This window comes from Phyllostomus hastatus, unplaced genomic scaffold, assembly GCF_019186645.2.
Source record: "Phyllostomus hastatus isolate PE091 unplaced genomic scaffold, TTU_PhHast_1.1 phas_contig_38, whole genome shotgun sequence".
NCBI lineage: Eukaryota > Metazoa > Chordata > Mammalia > Chiroptera > Phyllostomidae > Phyllostomus > Phyllostomus hastatus.
In genome coordinates this window covers 29022689-29046247 of record NW_025333869.1, presented here as the reverse complement: position 1 = coordinate 29046247, position 23559 = coordinate 29022689, and the positions used below count along the sequence as shown (strand labels likewise).

The following is a 23559-nucleotide window of genomic DNA, read 5'->3' as shown; positions in this document are numbered from 1 at the left end:
CACACACATATACTCATATATATATATATGAGTATATATATATATGAGTGTATATGTATATATATATGTATATATATATATATATATACACACAAACACATACACACACACCCCATGCTCTGATGGCTGATAAATACATAAATATTTATAATATATTGGCTAATATATACTTACATGCAATAATTTGTCTTCTTATACACACATGCAATAACTTGTCTTCTACCCTACCGCATTCATTGACTTTCTTGAATTACTTGCACTATTTGTCTCCCTCACTAGTCTTTGATTTCACCAGAAAGCGGAAATTGTCTTATTCATGTTTGTTCTCTACTTCCCCAGCCTTGCTGTTTGTCCACACCTATCTATAACCGCTTTTTACATACAGAAAAAAACAAAACAAGTGTCATTTAATATAAAACAAATACCTAAACTACAGATTGATAGAGGTTTTGGATTTTTTGCACCTTTTGTTAAAGAGAAAAGGTAACATCATTTAATTGCAAAATATTTCTACCAATTTCTAAGTCAACACAAAAATTTATCTTTAAAATGCCTGAAGTTACACATACTTGTATCGGAGAGTATATATAAGGTTCCTGTCCTAGTCCAGAGTGCTTTCCAGAGTACAGCCTTCTCTTTATACTTTGTATTGGCCAACAGAGTCAAGTAAGAAGCAGAGAGCTCTAATTTTGAGGTGTCACATCTACCCATACCATAAATCCCCACTAAACTGCATGTTTCTTTCCAGAAGACCTAATATGCACAAAAGCAGTGTCATAAAGTTATGGTGTAGTATAGCATATTATGGTGTTCACCCTACTAGAAATAAGATACGAATGTTGAGAAATGGCGTTTAAATAGATTCAGACACATCATATCGTGTTCACTTCTCCAGGTTCCAGGACCAGTGTGTTAGATAAAGTGATAAATACGCTGTAAAAGGTAGCGATTAAGAAGTCAGGCAACCAGTTCTACAATTCACCACATGAGTAATTTTAGACTAATTATTTAAACTACCTTAGTTTTCTCAACTGTAAAATGGGGATAATTATATTTATCTTACAGCAGCTTTGGGAGGTTTAAAGAAGGTGACCTAAGTCCAGCACGTAGCACGGTAGCGCTGCACACAGTAATTGCTCAATGAATGATAGTGATGATAATGAGGAAGATGTTAAGAGATGTATCCAAGGCTTATAGTGACCAAGACGTGGAACAAATGCTCACAGCTACTCAAATAGCTAGGCAGAAAAACTACCGCAGAAATCCTAAAGAAATTAAATTAGGATCCAGGGTAGATGACTTTACTATTCTGCCAGGAAATCAAGCTGGAGTGTGATAATTGCTTACACTATTTCTTCTCACGTAACACATTTTCTCAACTGCCTTAATACTTAGAAACCAAAATAGTGATTAACAAAGTTTTCAAGATGGGAATCTAGCCAGTAGGAAAGGCATTTTCTTTCAAGAGTTTAATATCAGTCAAATAATACCAAATTACAGATTCCCATTCTGACTCTAAGTAAAACTACCAGCCTGTATACAAAGCTCATGTTTGCTAGGACTGAAACAATCATTGCTAAGCAATTCCCCAAACACATCAAATAGCACACATCCTAGCAAAACCCAAGGCTACCTTGAAACTCAGCTTACGTAAGTAAAACAGAAGGTAGAGGCATCAAGATGGACAAGAATAAAGTTATTAGCAAGTATATTTTTTAAAAAGTAAAACTTCTTGAAACTAAGAATTTTATAAGCAGTGGTGTGATACAGACACACCACATACATGTATCTATGGATATATACTCATATACATCCATATATATATGAAATAATGTATTTAAGGAAACTAATTTCCTGAGAAGTATATTTCAAATCTCACTTCTTTCCAAAGACAGGGTAAGGCTTCGGGCACAACAAAAAAAAATAAAATAAAGATAAAAAGCATTCACTTTTTTATATGTTGCTTACATTTAGTTAAAGAAAAATATAATCTTTTCCATAAATGAACCTACAAATATCTAGTTTTATTTGCAATTCTACTGGTTAGGAAAACCAGCCATGCAATCACAAAGGCAAACAAGGTGATATTTTAGTGCTGACAGAGATGAAAAAAGTGCATGGAAAAGACACATGTCAACTAATATCAATAAAGTAAGTAGCAAATAACAGGACATTTGGAACAAGGGGGAGGAAAAAGTATGACTGAAGGCAAAACTGACTTGGTCTGTTTTCCCCTTAACAAAATAGGTACCACAGGGAAGAAGAGCCAGATTGGATCCAGAGATGAGCTCAGTTTGAGACAAATTTAGGCATAAATTAGAGATATAATGGCATACCTCATTGTGTTGGGCTTTGATTTATTGCACTTCACAGATACTGCATTTTTTATAAACTGAAGGGTTGTGGCAACCCTGCACTGAGCAAGTCTCTGGCAACATTCTCTCACTGAAAGCTCAGATGATAGTTAGCAATTCCTTAGCAAAAAAGTCTTTTTTAATCAAAGTATGTACATTCTTTGGCATAATGCTACTATGTACTTAAATCAAAGATATTACAGTGTAAACATAACTTTTATATGTATTAGAAAACTAAAAAAATTATGTGACTCCTTTATTGTGGTATTTTTATTGTGGTGGTCTGGAACCAAACCTGCAACATTGGAGGCATGCCTGTATTACTTTGAAAAATATTATAATGCCTATTTCTTATTATGTACACTAATAGGTAGATATAAACTTCATTAAAATGAAAATTCATTGAGTTTAGTAGATAAAGACAGAAGTAAGAAAACTGGACTCTAAATTACAGCATAAAATGCAAAATAGTGCCTCAGTAGTGATAAAGCCTACATCTCAAAAAACAAATTCCTTCATGAAGTCCATTTCTCTCACTATATGAAGATCACTGAAAACAGTAGCTACAAAAACCCTAAAGTATCATCCTTTAAACAACCTGGAGAGGTGGAATTGTCACTAGATAATATCTGGCTTATATAAATGGAGGATTCCCACTGTGATATACAGGAACAGCATGAGCACTCCGCTCAAGAATCATCAGTAGTAATATTTAAGCTCACTAAAAATTCCATTCAGAAAGAACACAACAAGCAAATATTTCCTATGTTTTACAATTCTAGAAAGGGAAAAAATAGCCTTTTCATTATTTCCTCTCAAAAGTGGACTGTCACTTTCTATTCAGAGTATTATACTTAAAATTACCCTTGCTACCCAACAGAAGAGATGTTTAAATGGCTTGTCATTCAGTAGCCAAGATTTAGAAATAGCCCAAGTGCCCATCAGTAGATGAGTAGATAAAGATGGTGTGGTACATTTACAGGAAGGAATACTACTTGGCTGTAAAAAAGAAGGAAATTTTACCTTTTGTGACAGCACCGATAGACTGGAGATGATTCCTCTAAGTGAAATATGCTAGTTAGAGAAAGGCAAATACCCTATGATCTCATTCATATGTGGAATATAATGAACAAAATAAACTGACAAACAGAATAAAAACAGAGGCATGGACACATGGAGCAGACTACTGACAGCTGTCAGAGAAGAGTGGGGTTGGGGGTCTGTATGGAAGAAGATGAAGGGATTAAGCAAAAAAGCATTTCCCTCTGGTCATAGCCAGAGGGGAGGGGGAGGGGGAGGTGGGCAAAGGGGGATAAATGAGAACAGAAGGAGACTTTGCTTCGGGTAATGGGCACATGATATATTGTGAAAGGATAGTTTTGTTGAGTTTCACACTTGAAACCTGTATGGTTTTCTGAACCAATGCCATCGAAATAAATTCAACAAAAAATTAATAATAAATAAGTAGCTTGTAATCAACTAATTAGAATATGATCAATATATATGCATGATTATATATATGAACTTGTATTTGTACAAATATATATAGATATTTATGTAGTAAATATAGGTTAAACTGAGCATTTTTTTTACTTAATTACAAATTGGAAACTTGAAAAACTATTCCTCCCCTTTAAAATCACAAGCTCAAAATTATATATGAATGAGTAAAATACCATTAATAATGACTTATTTTTATTCATCTGACTATAAATTTTTATATGTAAAAGGTGCATATCATTGATAATGAGACAGATACTGGAAAATTATTGCTTAGGCAAATACCATTGATGTCAAGAGAGGAAGTAGTTTAGCAGAGTCAAAATTTTTCCTAAGGGGAATTTCCTAAATAATGAGTTAGCTACTACCTCTCATTGTTAGAAAAGCATATAATGATTTCTTAACTCAGACTCTACATGATATATGTAAGTTTTTATATCCCTGGACATCCACAAATTATGCCTTAATAATTACCTCACCCAGAAAACAATGACCTATAGGACCAAAGGAAACCATAAGTAATTATGAAGAGTTTACTACATTAAAATACACTGCAACTGTTAGCTCTCTGAAAGACATGACAAGATGCTACAGATACTTTAAACAGAGCCCACTGGCAAATGGTCTGGGGAAGCACAGCCTGGTTAGATTTAAATCTCCTACTGCCCCTCGAGCTAGTGAAGCACCTAGGGCTGCTGTTCATTTCCATTTTGTGCAAGAACATATTTGGGCCATCTTCAGGAAGGTTTAGTAAGTGATTTATTGTCCAAAATGGAACAATAGGCATAAACTGGGACTGCTCTATTGAACATCCTATCCATCAGGGAGAGCATGACTGTGTGCCTCCCCAGATTCAGTATATCAAAATGCAGCAGCTAAGAATGGAGAAAGAGATAGAGAGAATGAACTGAGTACACCAAGGTCAGACTGGAAAGGGAAAAGAAAGAGCACAAAGTCATTTGATGGTTATGTGAAGAAGGAGCTGCTTTATTTACTGACTTGGCAACAAGAAGGGATTCACATAGATTGTTTCTGAGCCTCAGGGTATCAGTTTAATGACAGTGGATATCCTCTCCACACTACCCAGGCAGAATATATACCCATATTATATATGGTATGTTATATCTACTTATATATCTTATATATACATATTTTCTATACATAAAAAATATGTAATAGTTGTCTAGAACTAACATATCCTCCAAATTTGCATTTTTCGTACCTGATTTAAATGATTTATAAATCACAATTGGCTATAAGACTACACACACATGTATTTATGTATATATTGTATGTAAAGAGATGGGGTTTACTATAAATACACATGTGAATATACCCAGTGCTAACTCTTAGATTTGCAAAATCATTTAAGCCCCAATGCTCATTCTTAGATTTTCAAAAGCATTTAAGTCAACCTGGAAAAAATCTACTGTAATGTTGTATTCAGATATGGTTACCTGTTAAATTCTACTTACTGATACATCATACTTTATTGATATTAAGATGTAATTTAATTTAAGAATCACTTCCACTTGCAGGGAGGGAAATACATGTTAAATATCCACACCAATTATGAGTGCTATCCAGTTTCAGAGACAGAATGACATGACTTGGCATCATGGACACGGAAAACATGTGGTGACTTCAGAGGGGAGGGAGGTATAGAGAGGGACTGAATGCCAATGAAAAAAATACAATTAAAAAAATTTTTTAAGTATAACCATGGGCGAAGACATATATAAGAATAAGAAACTATCTAAAGAAAATATGTGGAATACTTTAATATATAGTGAGAGCTAACAATTTAACTAACATGGTTTGAGTTAGGACTTGTACTCTGGGTATCAGCAGGCTCTAGATAGTAAAACAAGCAGGAAGTTATGTGTGTGTGCATATACATACACACAGAATAAATATATTATGGTTTATTATTGTTCCTAAATCATCACCATAGAAATCACAAATTACTGTAGAGTTAATTCCAAGCAAGCCAGGAATGATATAACATATATGATCCATAAATTTCCATGACAAATAAGAAGAAATATATTAAATCATACAGATATATGGCCCATAACCAATTACAGAGCATTGATTTTCCCAGAGGCTAATGTGAAACTCATGTACCTGATAACAGTTCTATTTTCATTCTCTCCTATAACTCCAATCAATTCATGTTACACAATTACTTTTGCATAATATTATATTTTAGTTATCTGAGCTATTTAATCTATAGAAACAGAATTCTTACTTCTTATTTTAGATGAGCACCTTGGAAGCATCCTATTATTTTCTCTAAGATCCTTCAATCACCTTGATTATTTTTTTAAGTATATGTCTTATATTCACATATCAGATAACTGCATGTGTCAAACTTTAAGAATCCATGTAAAAAGAAAGTTACTCAGGTATTTAATTTGATGAACTGGATTACATTTCTGTCTCCAAGCCCTGAACATCTCATACATGGAAATGTTCATATTAAAAATAATAATCTCAAAAGAAGTGGATACTATTATTTAAGAGGAAATAAAGAAATACTTGCTAAACCAACATTTATTGAAGAAAAAAGAAATATGGGTAGCAGAACAGAAATGGAATAAAAAAAATGCAAAGCGGGTTGGAGAAAAAGGACCAAGTAAAGAATAAAACCTAGACATTCTACTTTTCTTAGCCTCAGGATCTAATCTCAGCTGACATCAGAAGGGAATTTAATCTGAAATGCTCAAGCAGAAGCATATTTTACCCACTCATGAAAATGAATGGCAGAAATTTTTATCCAAGGCAATTGAACAACATGAATTAGTAATTATGGTATTAAAAGGGGATCAGAGCTCAGGGTTCCTCATATCTGCCTACTTTTTTAGACAAGTATCTATCTTACTGAAAAGCATGGGGATACTCTCTAGATTAACATTTGACATTTCAGACTACCCATTGTCTGTAACGTGTATGTTTCCTTCTGCTCATAGTGGTCACTCTTGTTTTTTTTTTCTTTTATCTTTAGATTTTGCATTTTTCATTAGCTGTAATTAGCAAGGGAATCCCTTCCTTATACACACCTCTGTTTGCTTCAAAACTAGCATCGTCCTTTCATTCTTTTAAGACTTACATAGGAGTAACAGATTCTTCCTGGGAGTTCTCTAAACCTTAAATTTTAGATATATAGGCCAAATTACAGACATTAATGTTTCAAGGAATTCTCATGGAGAAATAAGCATTAAGAAGTTATTGAGTGACAAGAGCCAAACTGACTTTCCTAGACAATTCTTTTCTGCAGAGGGTTTCAAAGTGTGGTTGTGGATTAACAGCACCAGACTCATATGGGAACTTGGAGAAATTCAAATTCCAGGTCTTACCCCTAACCAACAAAGTCAAAACTCAGGGGATGGAGATAGGGGTTGGGGGCAGATGAGGAGGCAGTCCACACATAACCGTTATTAGTTTTCTTAGTTCTAAACCCACAATTTCATCCCAGTAAAGAAAAAGCATTTTTCTGACTCTTCCAATAAAGCTTTTAGCATTTTCAGAAGCACTATGCTACTATTCTAGTTAAGAATTGAGCAGCTTCATCCCAGGCTCTGAAAGTGTCACACCGTGTCTACTAGCATGAGAACGAAGGACATTAGTGGGAGAACATGAGGACACTTGAGCCACAGATACAACCATAGAGTTGTAAGCACTCTCACAGTCTCCAAATCTTGCCCTCAAAGTTGCCTGTCTTTTTATAACTGACTTTTCTTGTGTCATTTTCCCCCAGATACCGTTATCAATGAATGTGTCAACCTTTCTCGCATACGACCAGCCTACAATAAGTTACTGTGGGGTGCATCACGAACTTCTCTCTCATAAGACCTTCGAAACGAATGCACAGGAAGACACAATGGAAACACACCTAGAGACGGAGCTGGACTTGAGCACAATCACAGCCGCTGGCCGAATCGGTGACCATAAACAGCATCTAGCTTAACTGAGCTCTTCGGTAGCCAAGAGTTGCCACCAAACTTTGTAACCTCAAGGACAAAAATGAGGAATATTTGTTCATTGTGGACTCTAAAAACAAAACAAAAAATCCCCTGTTAAAATAAACAAAAATCCAAGATTGATTCATGAAATGAAGAAGACATGAATTGTTTCAAGACTACACTTTGTAATTAGCTAAGTTGTGCAGTATTTTTTTGACTTAAGAGTATTTCCCTGGAAAAAAATCTTTTTTCCCAAAACTCATCCTACCTATCTGTAAAAACTGTACAGAGCTAATGTATTTTTCATATTGTAAAATTTCAAAATTATACAAACAACTGGTATGTACAGTACCATAATTTAATTACATTTTATGTTACAAACTTTACACATTTCAGTTTCTAAAATTTTAAATTAACAAAAATTATTTCTTGTGTTATTCAGAGTCACTCAGTTTTGTAGGGACTGTTTTGTTACCGCTTTTGTGCCCAGAAACCTTGACTCTCCAATTCTGTGCTGTGAGAAACATGCACGATTTTTATCATGCTACTACGTAGAATTTTATCTACTTGTTCCAGAAATAATACATTAACCAAAAAGGGTTTAATTGTTGATGCTTGTTAAGAAGTTCTTCAATTACATAGCCAGGTTTTTCTTATAAATGGAAAAAAAATCAAAGAGTTTTTCTAACACTTCTTCACAGACTTAACTGTTGCCTTGAATTACAGCCTAGTTTCTAAGTAGTGAAATGTAATCATAAAGAGGGATATTTTAACAACATATTTCCGAATGAATGACTCATTATTTCATTCTTTTGAATAACCTATTGTTAAGGGTGGGAGGGAAGCATGGACAAAACATCACTGGAAACAAAGGCCGTAACCACAGCAACAGACTTTGAAACACTTAAAAGGTACAACTGTCAGTGACAAAGAAAAACTTGTTACATGTCAGTACTTTTGGGCCAAGGTAGAAGAATAGAGCATAATTGTACAGTAGCAATTTTTCTCCTAATTAACCCAAAGTGGTTAACCTAAAAATAATCATTAGTCAGTGCAAAATGTGCCTGGTTTTTAAGACAACTTCTTATTTAGAAATGTGAGGCTATATTTTGGGAACATCTCAAAGAAAATATATGAATTTTTTAACTTTGTTTGCTACATCAGTTGTCTCCTGGGAAAGGAGTCTAAACTTCCGCAGCTCATTCAATACAGACATGAGCTGTGGTGGAGAACTCATTGCTCACGGAGACTGCAGATATCCCAAAATGATCTAAATGGTTTATACTGCAGTCCATAAAGAGATTCACTTCCAAATTATCTGAAAAAATAACCTGGAATAATTTGAAACCACTTCAGATCATATACTGATTTTACACTTGTATTATATAGTTAATTCAAATCAAATTATGAATACCTGACCTTTTAGAGCCTGAAATAATTGTTTCTGGTGTTTGTTTGACATAGGTTATTGTTTGAAAATATTGGTTACTGTTGAAAATATTGCTAATTTATCTATGATATTCACACATTCTTTTGTGTGATTTTTAATATAAAACTACAAGTTTCAATTGCTGTTGCACTAGAAGGAGCGCTTTTTTATGTTGTCATTTATAATCATGACATCAAAAATAGGTCAAAAATATGTCAATCTAACAGGGGTCAAACAGTCAAATACAATGAAGAAAACAATTTGTAAAAACCAATGTCGAATGTTTAATTTTTTATTTCTTCTAAAAATCATACCTATAAAAGTCTAGTTTTATCATGACAAATTTAAGAGCAGCTTCAAGAAGAATGAACTTTAAAAATGTACAGCAAATTTTTATTAAAAATATCCAAAGTCAGAAAGAAAAAATATGTTGACAGAAGCAAACTCTCTTACTAATTTAAATCAAACTAAATGTCATAGTACGTGTGTCAATTATTTAACATCCCAGATTTTGTGGCATATTTTGCATAAATTATTTGCTATTCAAAATTTGTTGTCATTTTAAGTCAAATTTTTATTTTTTCAATTTCTAACTTCTTTGCACACTATTCTTAATCCTCTAAGTTGAAAATTTGCTTTGCACAGATAATAAATTTATAGAGTTAATTATAAATGTATTATTTGTGTCTAAAATCAAATGTAAAATTTATTACTATGTAAATCAAAATGTCATTTGCAATTTTTCTTATTAGAAGTTGGCCTTGCAAACATTCAAACATCATTTAATTTGCATAAATAAGCAGTTTATAACTATTTCCAGACACTTTCAAATTGATAAATGACTTTAAAAATTTTTAGGTTATAGGGAGCCTCATAGATATATGCCCTTGGTTTTCTGAAGCGAACCAGTTTCTTTCAACATTTTAAGTTCATCTAAAGTGAAAAACTTAAATAGAAGCAGTCACCTTGGAAACCTAGCTCTGTGCATCTAAGGACTTACTACAGTAGGAGCTAAATAAACTAAGAATTTTGAGATTTCTCATATTTGAAATTAAACTCAAAACATCTTTAACAAAAAAGAAGAGGAGGAGGAAGGAGAAGAAGCTGCTTCTGCTGCTGCTGCTGGGTTGTTTGCTTAGTTTTCATCCTGCCACGCCCAGGGTAGGGGTTGGTGGGAGTGAGGACCTGCTAGAGAAGACTGTGTCTCAAATCATTACCACATATTTACAATTTATATATTACATTTGTGTCTAAAACCTTTACTTCTAACCTACCTTTTTCAGCATTTGATAACCCTCCTAACTACCTTGTCCCCATGTTTCCCTTCCTGTCTATGCTCACCTATTTAAACAACTGAAATGTTTGTGTTTGGAGTTGAAAAATGCAGAATTTGACCTCAACATGGTTATAACAACAGCAAGAGCTGTGGCAAACAATAAAGTTATGCAGAGGTTTATAACCACATTTCACATAAATTATCTCATTTTGTCTTCATAATCATCCTATGAAGACACATTAGTCTCGAAGTTGAGGTTTACCCAAGAATACATGGCTAATAATTGTTGGGATTGAATCAATCTCAAAGTTCAGAGCCTGTTAGTCTTTCCTCTACAGTAAAAGCCTACTCTCTCTGACTGGAGCCAGAGAATTTCCAGGGACAGTAAACAGAATGAAAAAAAAAAAGGTTAATGTGCTGTTTAGTAATTCCTAATTTAAGTCAGTTCCTCTATCTATATGGGCTAAGTGAACTTTTCCTGTGTGCTATCCTGGGCTCTCACATCAAAACTCTTTGTTCAAAAAGTATAACAAGTTATACTTTTTGTAGAACAGTTACTTACAGGAAGTGGATGTATATTGGCCCCAAAGTAGACATAAAATCGAGAAGCACAAGAAAAGAAACCAAAGATCATCTAAATGGAGATTGTATGGGTAATATAGAATAGATCCACAGTGCCAGTTTATACACGTGTTCAACTGAACACATAATAAATTTGGAGCTAATCTGGAAGAGCTTTATAAATTTTTGTTCTTTTTTTTTGTTCCAACAAGACTATTTCTTAAACCATGAATTCTTATACATGTTTTAATAGAGAACTGTTTCTATTCTGCTAATAAAAAATGAATTGTAATTTATCCAAAATGATGTATAGAGGCCAAAACATGCTAACAGGCAAATGACATTTTACTAATTAGCTCATTTTTATCAAATCTCTAGCCCTACTCCATCCTTAATATTCCAGAAAATCATACAATGATACAGGTTTCAATATAAATTATATTATTAAGGGAAAGAAAGCATGTCCATGTATAACATTTGAGACAAATGATGTGCCCGGGCCAGGTTGCTCGGTTGGTTAAAGCATCGTTCTAGGCACCAGGGGGTTTCAGGTTCCACCCCAGGTCCAGGTCGGGGCATATGTAGGAGGCAGCCAATCCGTGTTTCTCTCTCTCATTGATGTCTGTCTGTCTCTGTCTCTCTCCATCTCTCTCTCTCCCCTACCTTCTGTCTCCCTGAAATCAATAAACGTATTATCCTCAAAATAGGATACAAAATAAAAAATGAAAAAGACAAATGACATAATCCTAGTTTGAAACCAGGTCAGTCTGACTCCCCAAACTGCTAAGAAATAGCAAAACCTTTTTGCAAAAATATTTTCTAAAAACCACCATATATGGGAGTAAAAATATATATTTGTTTTTGTTTGCTCCTGGCTAGAAAATAGATGTTATCTCTCAAACTAAACATTCAAAATAGGTAAAGAAACTGAAAGTGCAATAATATATACCGATGTGAACTATTAGAAAGCTGGAAGAAAGAAAATCAGATGTGCTGAGTAGATGGCAGTACATAAGTGAAGAGAAAATGGGACTGGCAGATAACTGGTTTCAGGAAAGATGACGGTGAGAAGTCTCTAGAGTAGTTACACCTTAACACTGGCATAGCTCTTAACAGTTTATCACTCTGGAAAATAAATAAATAAGTAACAAATAAGGTAACACATAAAAGTTGCAGGTCCAGATGGGTTGGTTACCCAGTAAGAATCCAGATGAGTTGGTCTTGTACTGAGTAAGACCTCCGAGCTACTTCTATTTTCTTAACTCACCACAGCTGTTCTCTTGCCACCAATGGCAAGAGATCCAGGACCCATGCTTTCAAAACTCGGACACACCCAACAGGGTAGACTGACAACAAGTAATTGCGCTTCATTTTACTATCAACTGTAATAGGAAAAAGTATTTGAAAATTAAAAACAAAAAAATACCAGTGCAGTGACTGGTTATTTTTAGAGGTCTCTCATGGCTTGCATTATGATTTTATCATGAGATAAGTCTGCTTATATTTAACATTTTTAAATTTAGGGTAAAATTCATGTTTTAAAAAAATCCAGTTGATCTTAAAGCAAGAGAGTGCTTCAGCCACCTAGGACTTAGAGCATTCTTTTAGTTTCTTCCTCCTCTTTTTCCCCAAACATTTATAGGTTTTGTTTTATATATGTGTCTTCCTAAAATGCTAAGTGAACATTTGTTTTGTATAAATAAAATATTTAAACTGTAATGAGGAACCTTGTGGTAAAGGATTCTTAAAGCAAATACATTTTGTTTTCTAATCTAAAGCAAGGTGCACTAAATTATTTTTGTAAATTGATCTCCATATATCTTTTGTTAAATGTATATGGCAGCACGCTTGAATGCGTGACTTTGAAGGTTCTATGATGCAGTCTCTGCCGGAGTGCAGAAGATGAAGGACTGACTCTGAGTTTTGAGCAGGTGTACAGACATGATAGAGTGATCATTTTGTCTGTTTAACTTATTGAAATTATCTGGATTAATGAAAACAATAGTATTGAGATAACATGAGTGGATAAAAATGATGGTTTTTTTCTACTTATTGATTTAAACTTTTACCACATCATATCTTCAAAGTTAGTATTAAGAGATCAAAATGACCTCAAATCCTTTGGGTTCAGCCTATATTTACTGAATCAGATTCTGTGAAGCTAATCTCTGATGCAGAGTAAGTTTTTCAAAATATTGTTCAAATGAATTTACTCTTACCAAGTCATTCAATTGCTTTTTATTCCAGTCTAAAATTATTAATTCTGGTGCTTTCTTCTGTCAATGTGAATCTAGAATTCTAAGTCTAGCTGAATGCTTTTCTTGATTGGACGAATGCACAGCAAAGGGCAGCTACACATAAAAAGGTCAGGTTGTTTCCTGGCTGTGATTTACAGGAATATCTGAAGAGTCTTAAGTCAGCTGGGTTGTTCACTTATCTAACTCAGTATTTGCTCCCACAGACAATAATATAACAGCTGAAAAGGTAGAAATGGGGAGAAAGGATGTATAGGGCACTGTGCTGTCCTTGTCTCATTCTCAAACCCTTTTAGGAAATAGGTCTAACCACTATTGTAGAAAAGAGAATAATAAGGATTATGGTAACTGAATAACTTGCCAAGTTTCATATAATAGAGTTCATAATTCAAATCCAGTTCATCAGACTCTAAGGATGTGCCCCTACCACCCAATAGCTTATTTTCCAATGTGAGGAAAGACCATAATCAATATAATTAAGCTCATATTTTAATAAACAGTATGGGCATTTCATGAAAAGAATATATCTTTCTACAGAAAAGATATAAAAGTATATCTTTTCTAATAAAAATATATCTTTAAACAGAAAAATTATATAGACTAGTTCACACTCTAGAGATTCCCTTCAATATCCAAGTCAGCAGCAACTTAATGGAAAGAAATATTCATTACTTTCTTAAACCTTTATACATTGTTTCTTGGAAAGAATGGACATGTGAATAAATCCTTCAAAAGATAAAGGCTCCCAAATATCCATGTTTTATTTTTATTTCCAATTTTCCTAGCATATTATGGAATTATTTTTCAAATATTTTAAGTAGATATCCACCATATAATTTTCAACTGGCCAAATATGGAAAGTTGTCAATTGAAGCAAACACTGTGTAGATGAACAGTCAATAAAGTACCTAAATGCAAATAACAAGGTGAAGAAAACCACCAATAATCAATAGTTACATATGTTAACTAGCAATGACATAGCTTGGGCTTCAGAATATTTCCTAGGAATGACTTTATGTGGGATTATTTTTTATGGGTACATTATTGCTTACACAAATGACCTGGGATCTGGGAGCAAATTACATAAAAGAAGCAGAAAGATAGCCTTTATAACAATGTAGACTCAGCTTGTCCCATTATTCAGAATATAATCTATATAGCTTATGTATTATATATAATTTTCCTTGCTAGGGCAATGGAAATGTTTTCATCATTATGTGCAGATGGCCCAATAAATTTTTTAAGTTTATTTTTAAATTCAAATCTTTAAATATATCTTCCTCACTCTCATCTTTTAACAAATGATTCTTAAATAGTATTGATTCCATTAGTGTCTCTGGAAAATTTTTATTAAACCATTGTGCTAACAGGCTCTTCTGTTTCTCCCTGAATCTGCACAAGCCCAAGGTAATGTAATTAGGAAGTTACATTAGCATGTTACTCCATCACACCATCTGAAACGTAGCACCTACTTAAAACACCTTTGTCTTTTATAACGCATGTGAGATTCAAGAGCTAGTAAAATAGTGTATAAGTTACAATTCTACTAAAAACTACCACTACTGTGACAAAACTATGCAATAAATTTAAAACAATTAATAAATTTGGCAAAGAAAGAAACTCTAGCATCCTGAATCTAATAACATTACATCTGCTCATTCTGGCACCACCGCCTATACAGAAATATCTGAGATAACTAACTGATTTGAAATAGCTAGAATAAGTATGATTTTGGACAACAGGAGATGGTCCTGGGTGGAAGACATGGTGAAAGACAATGAAGGGGAGAAAAAATTAACACATACTGAGAGGTAAGTGAAGGAAATATAATTCATTGTCATAAATCTGCAAGTAATTTTTAAAACTAAGACTAAGAATTAAAATTTACAATACCATTTATGCCATCAAATGTCATCAGGAAAAGCCAATATAGACATTAGAAACCTAAAAGCAAACAGATATTTGCAATGGTGATACATATTAAAGAGACAGAATTAATTTCACCAAAAAAGAAAAAACATATTAAGAATAAAAATTAGCTCAAGAACTATCACTATTGCTTATCCAGAGAGAAACTGAAATATCATAATAAAAGATTCAAACTAAATATCAAATGCTCTTCTCAAGACCAATTTTGAAATAGCCCAAAAGTATAAACCCCAAATTATTGCTTCAACCCTATGAGCAAATACATAAATTCACATCTACTTAGTCAAACTCTAATGTTGAGAAATGAGTTGTAATTTAAATATACTCCATCTGTTCTTACCATTTTACATAATCAATGATATATTCACATTCAATTACAGGTCTATAAACATAATGCCCAAAACAGCCTGATGAAAATGTGGTTAAAGGTGGATCAACCCAGCCATTGTGTTCTACTGCACAGCAGTTATTATCCCAGCATGTCCACCACAGTGGGGAGCTGGGGAAACCCTTCTAGCAGTTCTTGACCTAGACACTTGTAACATTCATTATCTATGGGTCTTATTTTATATTTATTCATAACATCAGGAAATTACTGCCTTGAGATAAGAGCCTAGGGGCCCATCCCAGCTCTAGTTTGACTGTACTGATAAGAGAGGTATCTAGGAAAAGACAATGAACATCTCTGAACCCTATGTGATCTGGAGAAAAATGTGAGATCTTTATATGTCAGCACTTTCTCCCCTTTGGTTTTGATGGAATTTTAAGTTCAGTGTATTGGACAACCTTCAAAACTGCTTACAGTTTCCTCTTTAATAAACTTCAAACTGGAGTTTCTTGAATCAATGTTGGATTTATTGATTCAACATGGCTATGTCACAATGAACTCTTGTCATACTTCATAATTTTGTGCAAGAATAATATAAGGCTGGAGCAGTAGCCTTACTGACTATTTCCTTGCCTTTGATTCCTTGTGTGGCATAAAAATATGTGAGCCATATTTGACCCCTTGGTACAGCCATAAAGGGATTGGGAGAAGAATCTTCTAACAGCTAAATACCATGTAATACAACAGAAATGTAATTTGGGGTTACTTCTTGTTAACTTAGTAATCTAACACCATTTTCAGATAAGTGTATGCCTTCTTGCCACTGAGAATATAAATATTATTCTCTATAATAAGAATAATAGTTTTATTGTCATATATGTTTTCCTTTTGAGAATGAACCTCAGACAACTGAATGTGCTCTATAATTGCCTTCTATAACTAGAAGGAATTTCTAGTTATCTTGAGAAAAAATGACTTAATTTTAAGCACTGTAAGATGAAATAACATTTAATGAATGTTTACTTTCTAAGCATTTTACATATATTAATTCATTTAATTCTCATTAATATGGTTAATATTATTAATAATACCCCTATGAATAAGTACTATTGTTATCCTCTTAAGACAAATGATGCTCAAAGTGATTACATAACATGCGGTTACTAAATTCTAAAGCAAGAATTCACCAGACAGTAGATATGCTGACAAGTGACCCCTGCTACCTGCACATTTATGATTCATTTCATAAGCCCAACTCTTAAATTTAAATGTCTACTCACTTAAGGCTATAACTAAAGCCATTTTATCAATACAATGGATGTGATTATTGCATACCTAATATACATCTGATGAAAAGTAAATATCTTTGAGATATACATAAGAGTATGCGATATAGTCCTTGTTTTCAAGGGCTGATGGTCTTAGCAAAGAGAAAAGACATCACATTAAGTAGAAAAAAAGTCAAGCTAAATTGAATACCTGCAACTGCACACAGCAATCAGAAGAAATCAAGGTTAGTAGTGTTGGGAATAACTGGGCAAAAATGAAAATTGAGATAGAGTTTAAGACTAGCAGCATTTAGAGGGGCAAAGTGAGGAGAGAGAAGTATAAAAGAATATTGCATTTTCATTAATGGACATCTGTTATTCTAAGAGTATTTGTTAAATTCATGCTTTCCTGGCAAAGCATTACCAGCCTCAATCTTTGTCTCAATTGCCTAAAAGTTCAGAGTCAAATTTTACTCTGGCCACAACAAATGTTTTTGCCTTTCTATATGGGCATAAACATTCCCCCACCTTTTTCTCAATTCTATTTCTCTTTATATTCCTTTTTATTCATTGTTTTATCTTTCTTGGGGATGGGGGTAAATCATATTAACCCTTTGTGGGGAATATTATGTTGGATTCTCAAGTTTGCCAGCCACACAAGTCACACCTGTCCTGAGACCTCTGCTCCCCACTCCTACTTAGAGTTTGGAAGGATTTTAGATGTCTATGGGTATTCAGAGTCTGGTATTTTGTTCAGATAGCTAGCTACTCAGTTTCTTTCCATCTATAAATGGTAAAGAAAAATTTTTAAAATTTACCCCACAATCTTCTTAATTTAATCCTCAAATCAAAAGCATTCTATTTAGTCATTCTATAATAAATGCATGACATATGCAATTTTATTAAATAAATATAATATATTGTCAGAAGTTCTTTTTTATTTTGCTTTGCTTTTAACCTGTCCCATGAAAATCCAGTCCCTGTGTTTCAAGAAGTCTATATTGTGCTTCTGACCTCAGGAATATGTCAAAAAAATGTGAGAGATGTATTCACCCATACAGTTTAAATTTTCATCAATTACTGGTTATGACATCTGATATCAAAGTGAATAGAAATTAGTTTATAAATAGAGAGTCTTTTGTATTTTATTCTGCTACTATGAAATGATTCTTTAGAAAGTAAGAAATTCTCAGGTGGCCAGGTCATCTGATATGGCAATAAGCACAATTGTTCCCGTAGCTGCTTAGTATCATTAATTCTTCACTTCTTTAAATATGTTCTTTTTTTCCTTAGCTAACACCTGTCTTTATAAGAATACCACCATTCCCTAAGAATTCCATTGGGTTTGTGTGTGTGTGTTTGTGTGTGCTTAAGGCAATTTCTTATTAAATCCTTAAGAATGCACCCTGCATTATACTAAGCCAAAATAGTAAAAGTGAATTCATTAACTAATTCAAGGCATAATTTTAAGCTCTTTCCACTTAGAAAAAAAAGAATATATTTTAATTCTAGAATTTCAGAACATATCAATATTAACATAAAAAGAGTTCATCATGTATAATGTTATTTTAATGAATACTAAGGGAAGCGTGTCCCAGAGTTCTTCTTGTAAAGCACTCTTGTGGGTTATGAAGGGTGTGAGTATGGCAGAGCCATTCATGAGAATCCTCCATGTAAGAAATGTATATTATGTTCAAACAATTATTTTGCACAAACAAAATACATATGAAATTTCATTCTACATAGTGTGGCCTGTGTCATCTTATAGTAAATGAGGCTGTAAAACTGAATTCATTAGACTGCTTCTATTTCTATTATCTTAAACACCTAGAACATATTTAATGTGAACACTTTGAATGTTATCTTTGAAACATTACATATGTAGGGCTTATAATTTGTTTGTGGTTAGAAAACTATAACAGCCTTTAGGATTCTGAAGTTTCATGATTGCTCTTAATTCCTATTAAGAGTCAGCAAAATCTAGTCTGAGAAACTCCAGTTGGATTACAAAGAACAGTAATGTGCTTGTCATGCCATGGGGCTCTGAGACTGTTAGGATTACTGTTAAAAACTAACATGACCCTTCCTGAATGAAATAGGGAGGCTGGAAGGTGACGGAAAATAACGGGACGATCTCCAGAAAGGCTTTGAGAAATACTACTAGGTCTCCATCTGCTGGTTGGAAATTTCAGGTTCACAGCATATAATGCTAGCTAAAATACAGGCTTTGTGATCTCTACCATTTCTTTTCAAGTCTGAACCCCATCTACCTCCAAAAACATGTGACAATTTATGGATTAGATCATCTTCATAATTAAGTGTTTGAAGCCAGTGGTCACTAGAAGACCAGCTGCATTTCATGACTGCTGCTGAATCTCCCATTGCATATTCAATTTGCTGGAAGTTCATTCCCTTCAAAATTCTTGCCTTGAAAACATTTACTAAAATAGAAAGAACAAGAAAATAAGAAAAAAGTCAGAAATAGGCTAAAAATTGAATAAAGGTTAATAGTAAACTTATGATTTAATTCTAAGTAAGATGATATAAAAAAATTATCATTCCTTTGAATTATTTGAAGCAATGTTAAATTTCTCCGTTCCACCGGGACAAATCATAGGTGGCTGTGGTAGAAAACTGAGCAAGAAACAGTTGGTTTCAGGGCCCTAAATAAATCACAGGGAGATTAATGTATCCTTCTGCTTATTTTCCTCTCCTGCTCCATGCCTATGTCTTCTCTCTTTTTTTCCTCCGTTTCTCATTTGAGTGACATGTGATATATATGTATATGCTAACATAGTGAAGAAGTGTGATGAGACTTGAAGAGGAAAAGCTTACATTAATTTTTCTTGAAATATGAAGTTTTCAATTATATGATATTATATAGCTTTATAATTGAAGTTTTCAATTATACGATATTATGTAGCTTTATTAGCTCACCAAAAAGTATAAATAAGTTTGTGTTTAACTCTGTACCAGTATTGACAACCAAAACCATGTTCCAAAATAAGATTTTTTTGATAAAATGAATATCCCAGAGCTTATAAAATATAAGGAGAGACACTGAAATTAAGAACAAACTGACGGTAACCAGAGGGGAGATGGGAGGGGTTAATGGGCGGAATGGGGGAGGGTTTTCAGGAACACCTATAAAGGACAGATGGACAAAACCAAGAGGGGTGGGACCAGCGGTGGGAGGTGAGGAGGGCTGGGGTTGGGGGAGTGGTGGGGTAAATGGAGACAACTGTGCTTGAACAACAATAAAAAAAGTTTTAAAAAATCAGATGAGTCTCAAAGCTTCCCTTTAAAAAAGTCATTTGACATGTTTCATGACAGCTGTTCTTTGCTTGTGGCTAGATAGTAGGACTTCCACAAATCCCTTGAATAATCAAAGACTTGGTTTTACATGACAGTGTGTGTCCAGAAGTTTTATTAATGAGAACTGCTAAAAAAAATCTCTTAAAATTATTTTTTATCAAACCAGTATGCGGCAGGAAGTTACCCACTGGAGTGCATGTGCATGTGGTTATTGTAACGGATGGGAGGATAAAAAGAAACCCTCTTCCAAACATTCTCCCTTCTTCCCAGAGTCCCAGTACACAGACAACACACAGGTCTCCTCAGGGATGCATTAGAATGTTTCAATAAGTAAAAGTATCCACACTCTTCCCCTACTACTAATTACTAAATGGCAAGCTTCTTACCAAAGCAAACCCTGAAGCATTTAAGCCATTTCATTTTGGGGTGAAGGGTGGCAGGAATTGTAATTTAGAAACAAGAGTACCAGTTAGTAGTAAATTATGTGCAAGTCACTCCAGCACAGTGCATTTCAATCATTTCAGTATTTTTATCTCCCTAAAAAAAGTGTCAGAAATGAGGCATGAAAAGCTATTAACTGAATCATCCACACATTGAATAGATGTTGTCAGAGTGTTCTTTCAATGGAAATCATAAACTGATTTATTTATAAATGGTAATTATGATAATCCACCTTCAAATTCTACTCTTTCTAGTATATCATAGATATTTTATAACTGCCTTATTTCATACCTGACCTTAAATCATATACTTCCATAAAAATTTCTACCTTCTCGGGCTTTTCCTTAACTTCCTTCAGCTTGAGATGTAATTAAAGTGTTTTAAATGACTTAATTTGTTCTCTCCTTAAATTTTCCGACTTTTCCCCTGGAAGAATTGATCCATACCTTAAATTTATGCAACTGGAGACTAGAAATCTGAATTTTAAGTAGATGCAGGACACATTTATATAATCACTGCAGAGTGAATCTTGTCAGTTCTTATTTGGTCAAATTTACCCTATTTTCTTTCTGAGATAGAGGGAAACAACAAGTAAAGGAAGATAATAGAGGCTGATTTGTACTTCAAAGAGAAAGAATTTTTGTTCTTAAGAGTCAAGGCAGGAAGATTTACTTCATCCTGTTTTTAAATTTCTTTAGAGCAAAGAGGGATATTTGCGTTCAACTTTTCATCTCTAACCATGAAATCCATTTTCTCTTTTCTAGGCATTCGACCATTTTTCTATTTTGCTTCATAACATGTTACATATACTGTGGACTGCCCTCAACGTGTACTGCACATTTGTATAAGAAAAGGCCTTTGGAGATATGCTTCTACATTTAATTGGAACTATTCTCAAGAAAAATACCCATCATATTATGAAACATAATGTTTAAAAGTACATGTGAGAAATGTATTTCAGAGCAAGGTCAAGGAAAAATTACCCCTAAGAAACAGTTGTACTTTGTCCCCAAGAAATGCAAGAGCACCGCAATACCTCCTATCTTCTTTATGTCTCAGCTCAAGAACCCAGAGATAGGTCATACTTGGTATCATGGTATCCAGGTGAATCTTCCTGTTGACTTGTTCTGGCTTTCTCCCCTTTTTAAATTGTTTATTCCCTTTTTGTCACCCTATTTTGTTTATTTTATTTCCTATATCTTTTGTTATAAGCAATCTCAGGTTATTTTGAGGGAAGTAAAAATATAAATAAGAAAATAAACTAGAGTTACTATTCAAAAAGCAAGCATTTTTTTGCTCTTATAGCACTGGTGGTATAATGTGAACTTAGAAATAGTAATTTTTTTCTTTCTAGCATCACATCCACTTTCCACTATCTCATCATTGAGTCATCTTTACACTTTCAATTCCTGAGTTTGCATCTTATTGGTGAGCTGACTTTTTTAAGATTTTATTTATTTATTTTTAGAAAGGGAAGGGAGGGAGATAGAGAGAGAGAGAGAGAAACATCAATGTGCGGTTGCTGGGGGTTATGGCCTGCAACCCAGGCATGTGCCCTGACTGGGAATCAAACCTGCGACACTTTGGTTCGCAGCCCGCGCTCAATCCACTGAGCTACGCCAGCCAGGGCCTGATGAGCTGATTTTTAAAAAGGTTACAGATATATAAAAATTCTAACACACCACAGTCCTTTCATATATTGTTCTTCAGGTATAAAACTCACTAAGCAAAGCAGGCTATACATTTCATGCTATTTCCACTACTAGAAACATATTCTCGGGAGCTAGATTAAAGTGACCAACAAAGTTTATTTTCAACAAAAGAGAACTAGGATTAAAACAAACTCTCAACAATTTCTTTAAAAAGTACTTTCCTCATAGAAGCCAAAAGTCTGTAAGTTCTCAATAACTTTTGTGTCTTAAGTTTTTTAATACTGTCTTACCTTGTTTAATACTTAAAGTTAACCTAATTACAGCATATAGATCATAACCATGATAACTGTATTCCAAACATTCATCCCTTCACTTTCCTTTACAGTCTAAACCCTCCTTCTGAGATGTCTACCTACCTCTTCAATCCCAGCCACAAAATGAAAAAAGGTTATTTTTTTCAAGTACATCCAAGTTTATTCATATAAAAAGATCTTCAATATGATGTCATGATACTATTTACAGTGTCTGCTTCCCTGACCAACATGGCTCAGCTGGTTGAGCATAGTTCTGCAAAGCAAAAGGTCACCAGATGCATTCAAGGTCAGGGCAAATGCCTGGGCTACTGGGCCAGGTCCCCGGTAAGGATGCATGCAAGAGGCAACTGATTGACTTTTCTCTCACACATCAATGTTTCTCTCTCTCTCTTTCTCCCTCTCTTCCCTTCTCTCTAAAAATAAATCAATAAAATCTTTAAAATGTATAAAAATAAAAAATAAAGTGTCTTCCACTCACGTTTGGAGAATTGGTTTAATGTGTGAATTAAATTCTAGTACTTAAAATGTAGCCTATAAGTATGATATAATAAATTATGAAATAAATATGAACAGAATCCCCCAAATTGAGATTTAAAGTGAATGTATTTTTCATATTTTATCCAAATTTAACATTGACTTACTTCAGTCATAGTCCATAAAAACTCACATAAAGAGAAAATAAGATAATATCTCATCCATAACAATTTATGAACTCATTCACATGTAGCATTTCATGTGTATGTTTATGGTTAGACTGTAGTCCAACTGCAAGATTTATGAAGCATGCAATAAAGACAAATGTAACATCTAATAATTCTCACTTGGATGCAAATCCTATCCTTAGCTGATGTTTAGTGCCCCAATACTCTTTTAAAAATCAGAGAAAAGACATCAGATACAAGAAAAATAAAATGAAATAAATATATCAAAATAGTACATTCTGTTTCCAAATACTGTATTATATAATTTTCA

The 23559-nt window shown here is 33.7% G+C and overlaps 2 protein-coding genes across 3 annotated transcripts in view; one reads left to right on the top strand and one right to left on the bottom strand.

Moving 5' to 3' along the window:
* Nucleotides 1-9812, top strand: part of LRRTM3 (leucine rich repeat transmembrane neuronal 3) — a 167176-nt gene extending 157364 nt beyond the window's left edge. The window contains exon 3 of the mRNA XM_045841857.1: nt 7615-9812. Coding sequence (XP_045697813.1) covers nt 7615-7824 — 210 coding nt within the window. The 3' untranslated portion in view covers nt 7825-9812. The remainder of the gene's footprint in view (nt 1-7614) is intronic.
* CTNNA3 (catenin alpha 3) overlaps nt 1-23559 on the bottom strand; it is a 1495188-nt gene that overhangs the window by 1017089 nt on the left and 454540 nt on the right. The gene's annotated exons all lie outside the window — the stretch shown is intronic.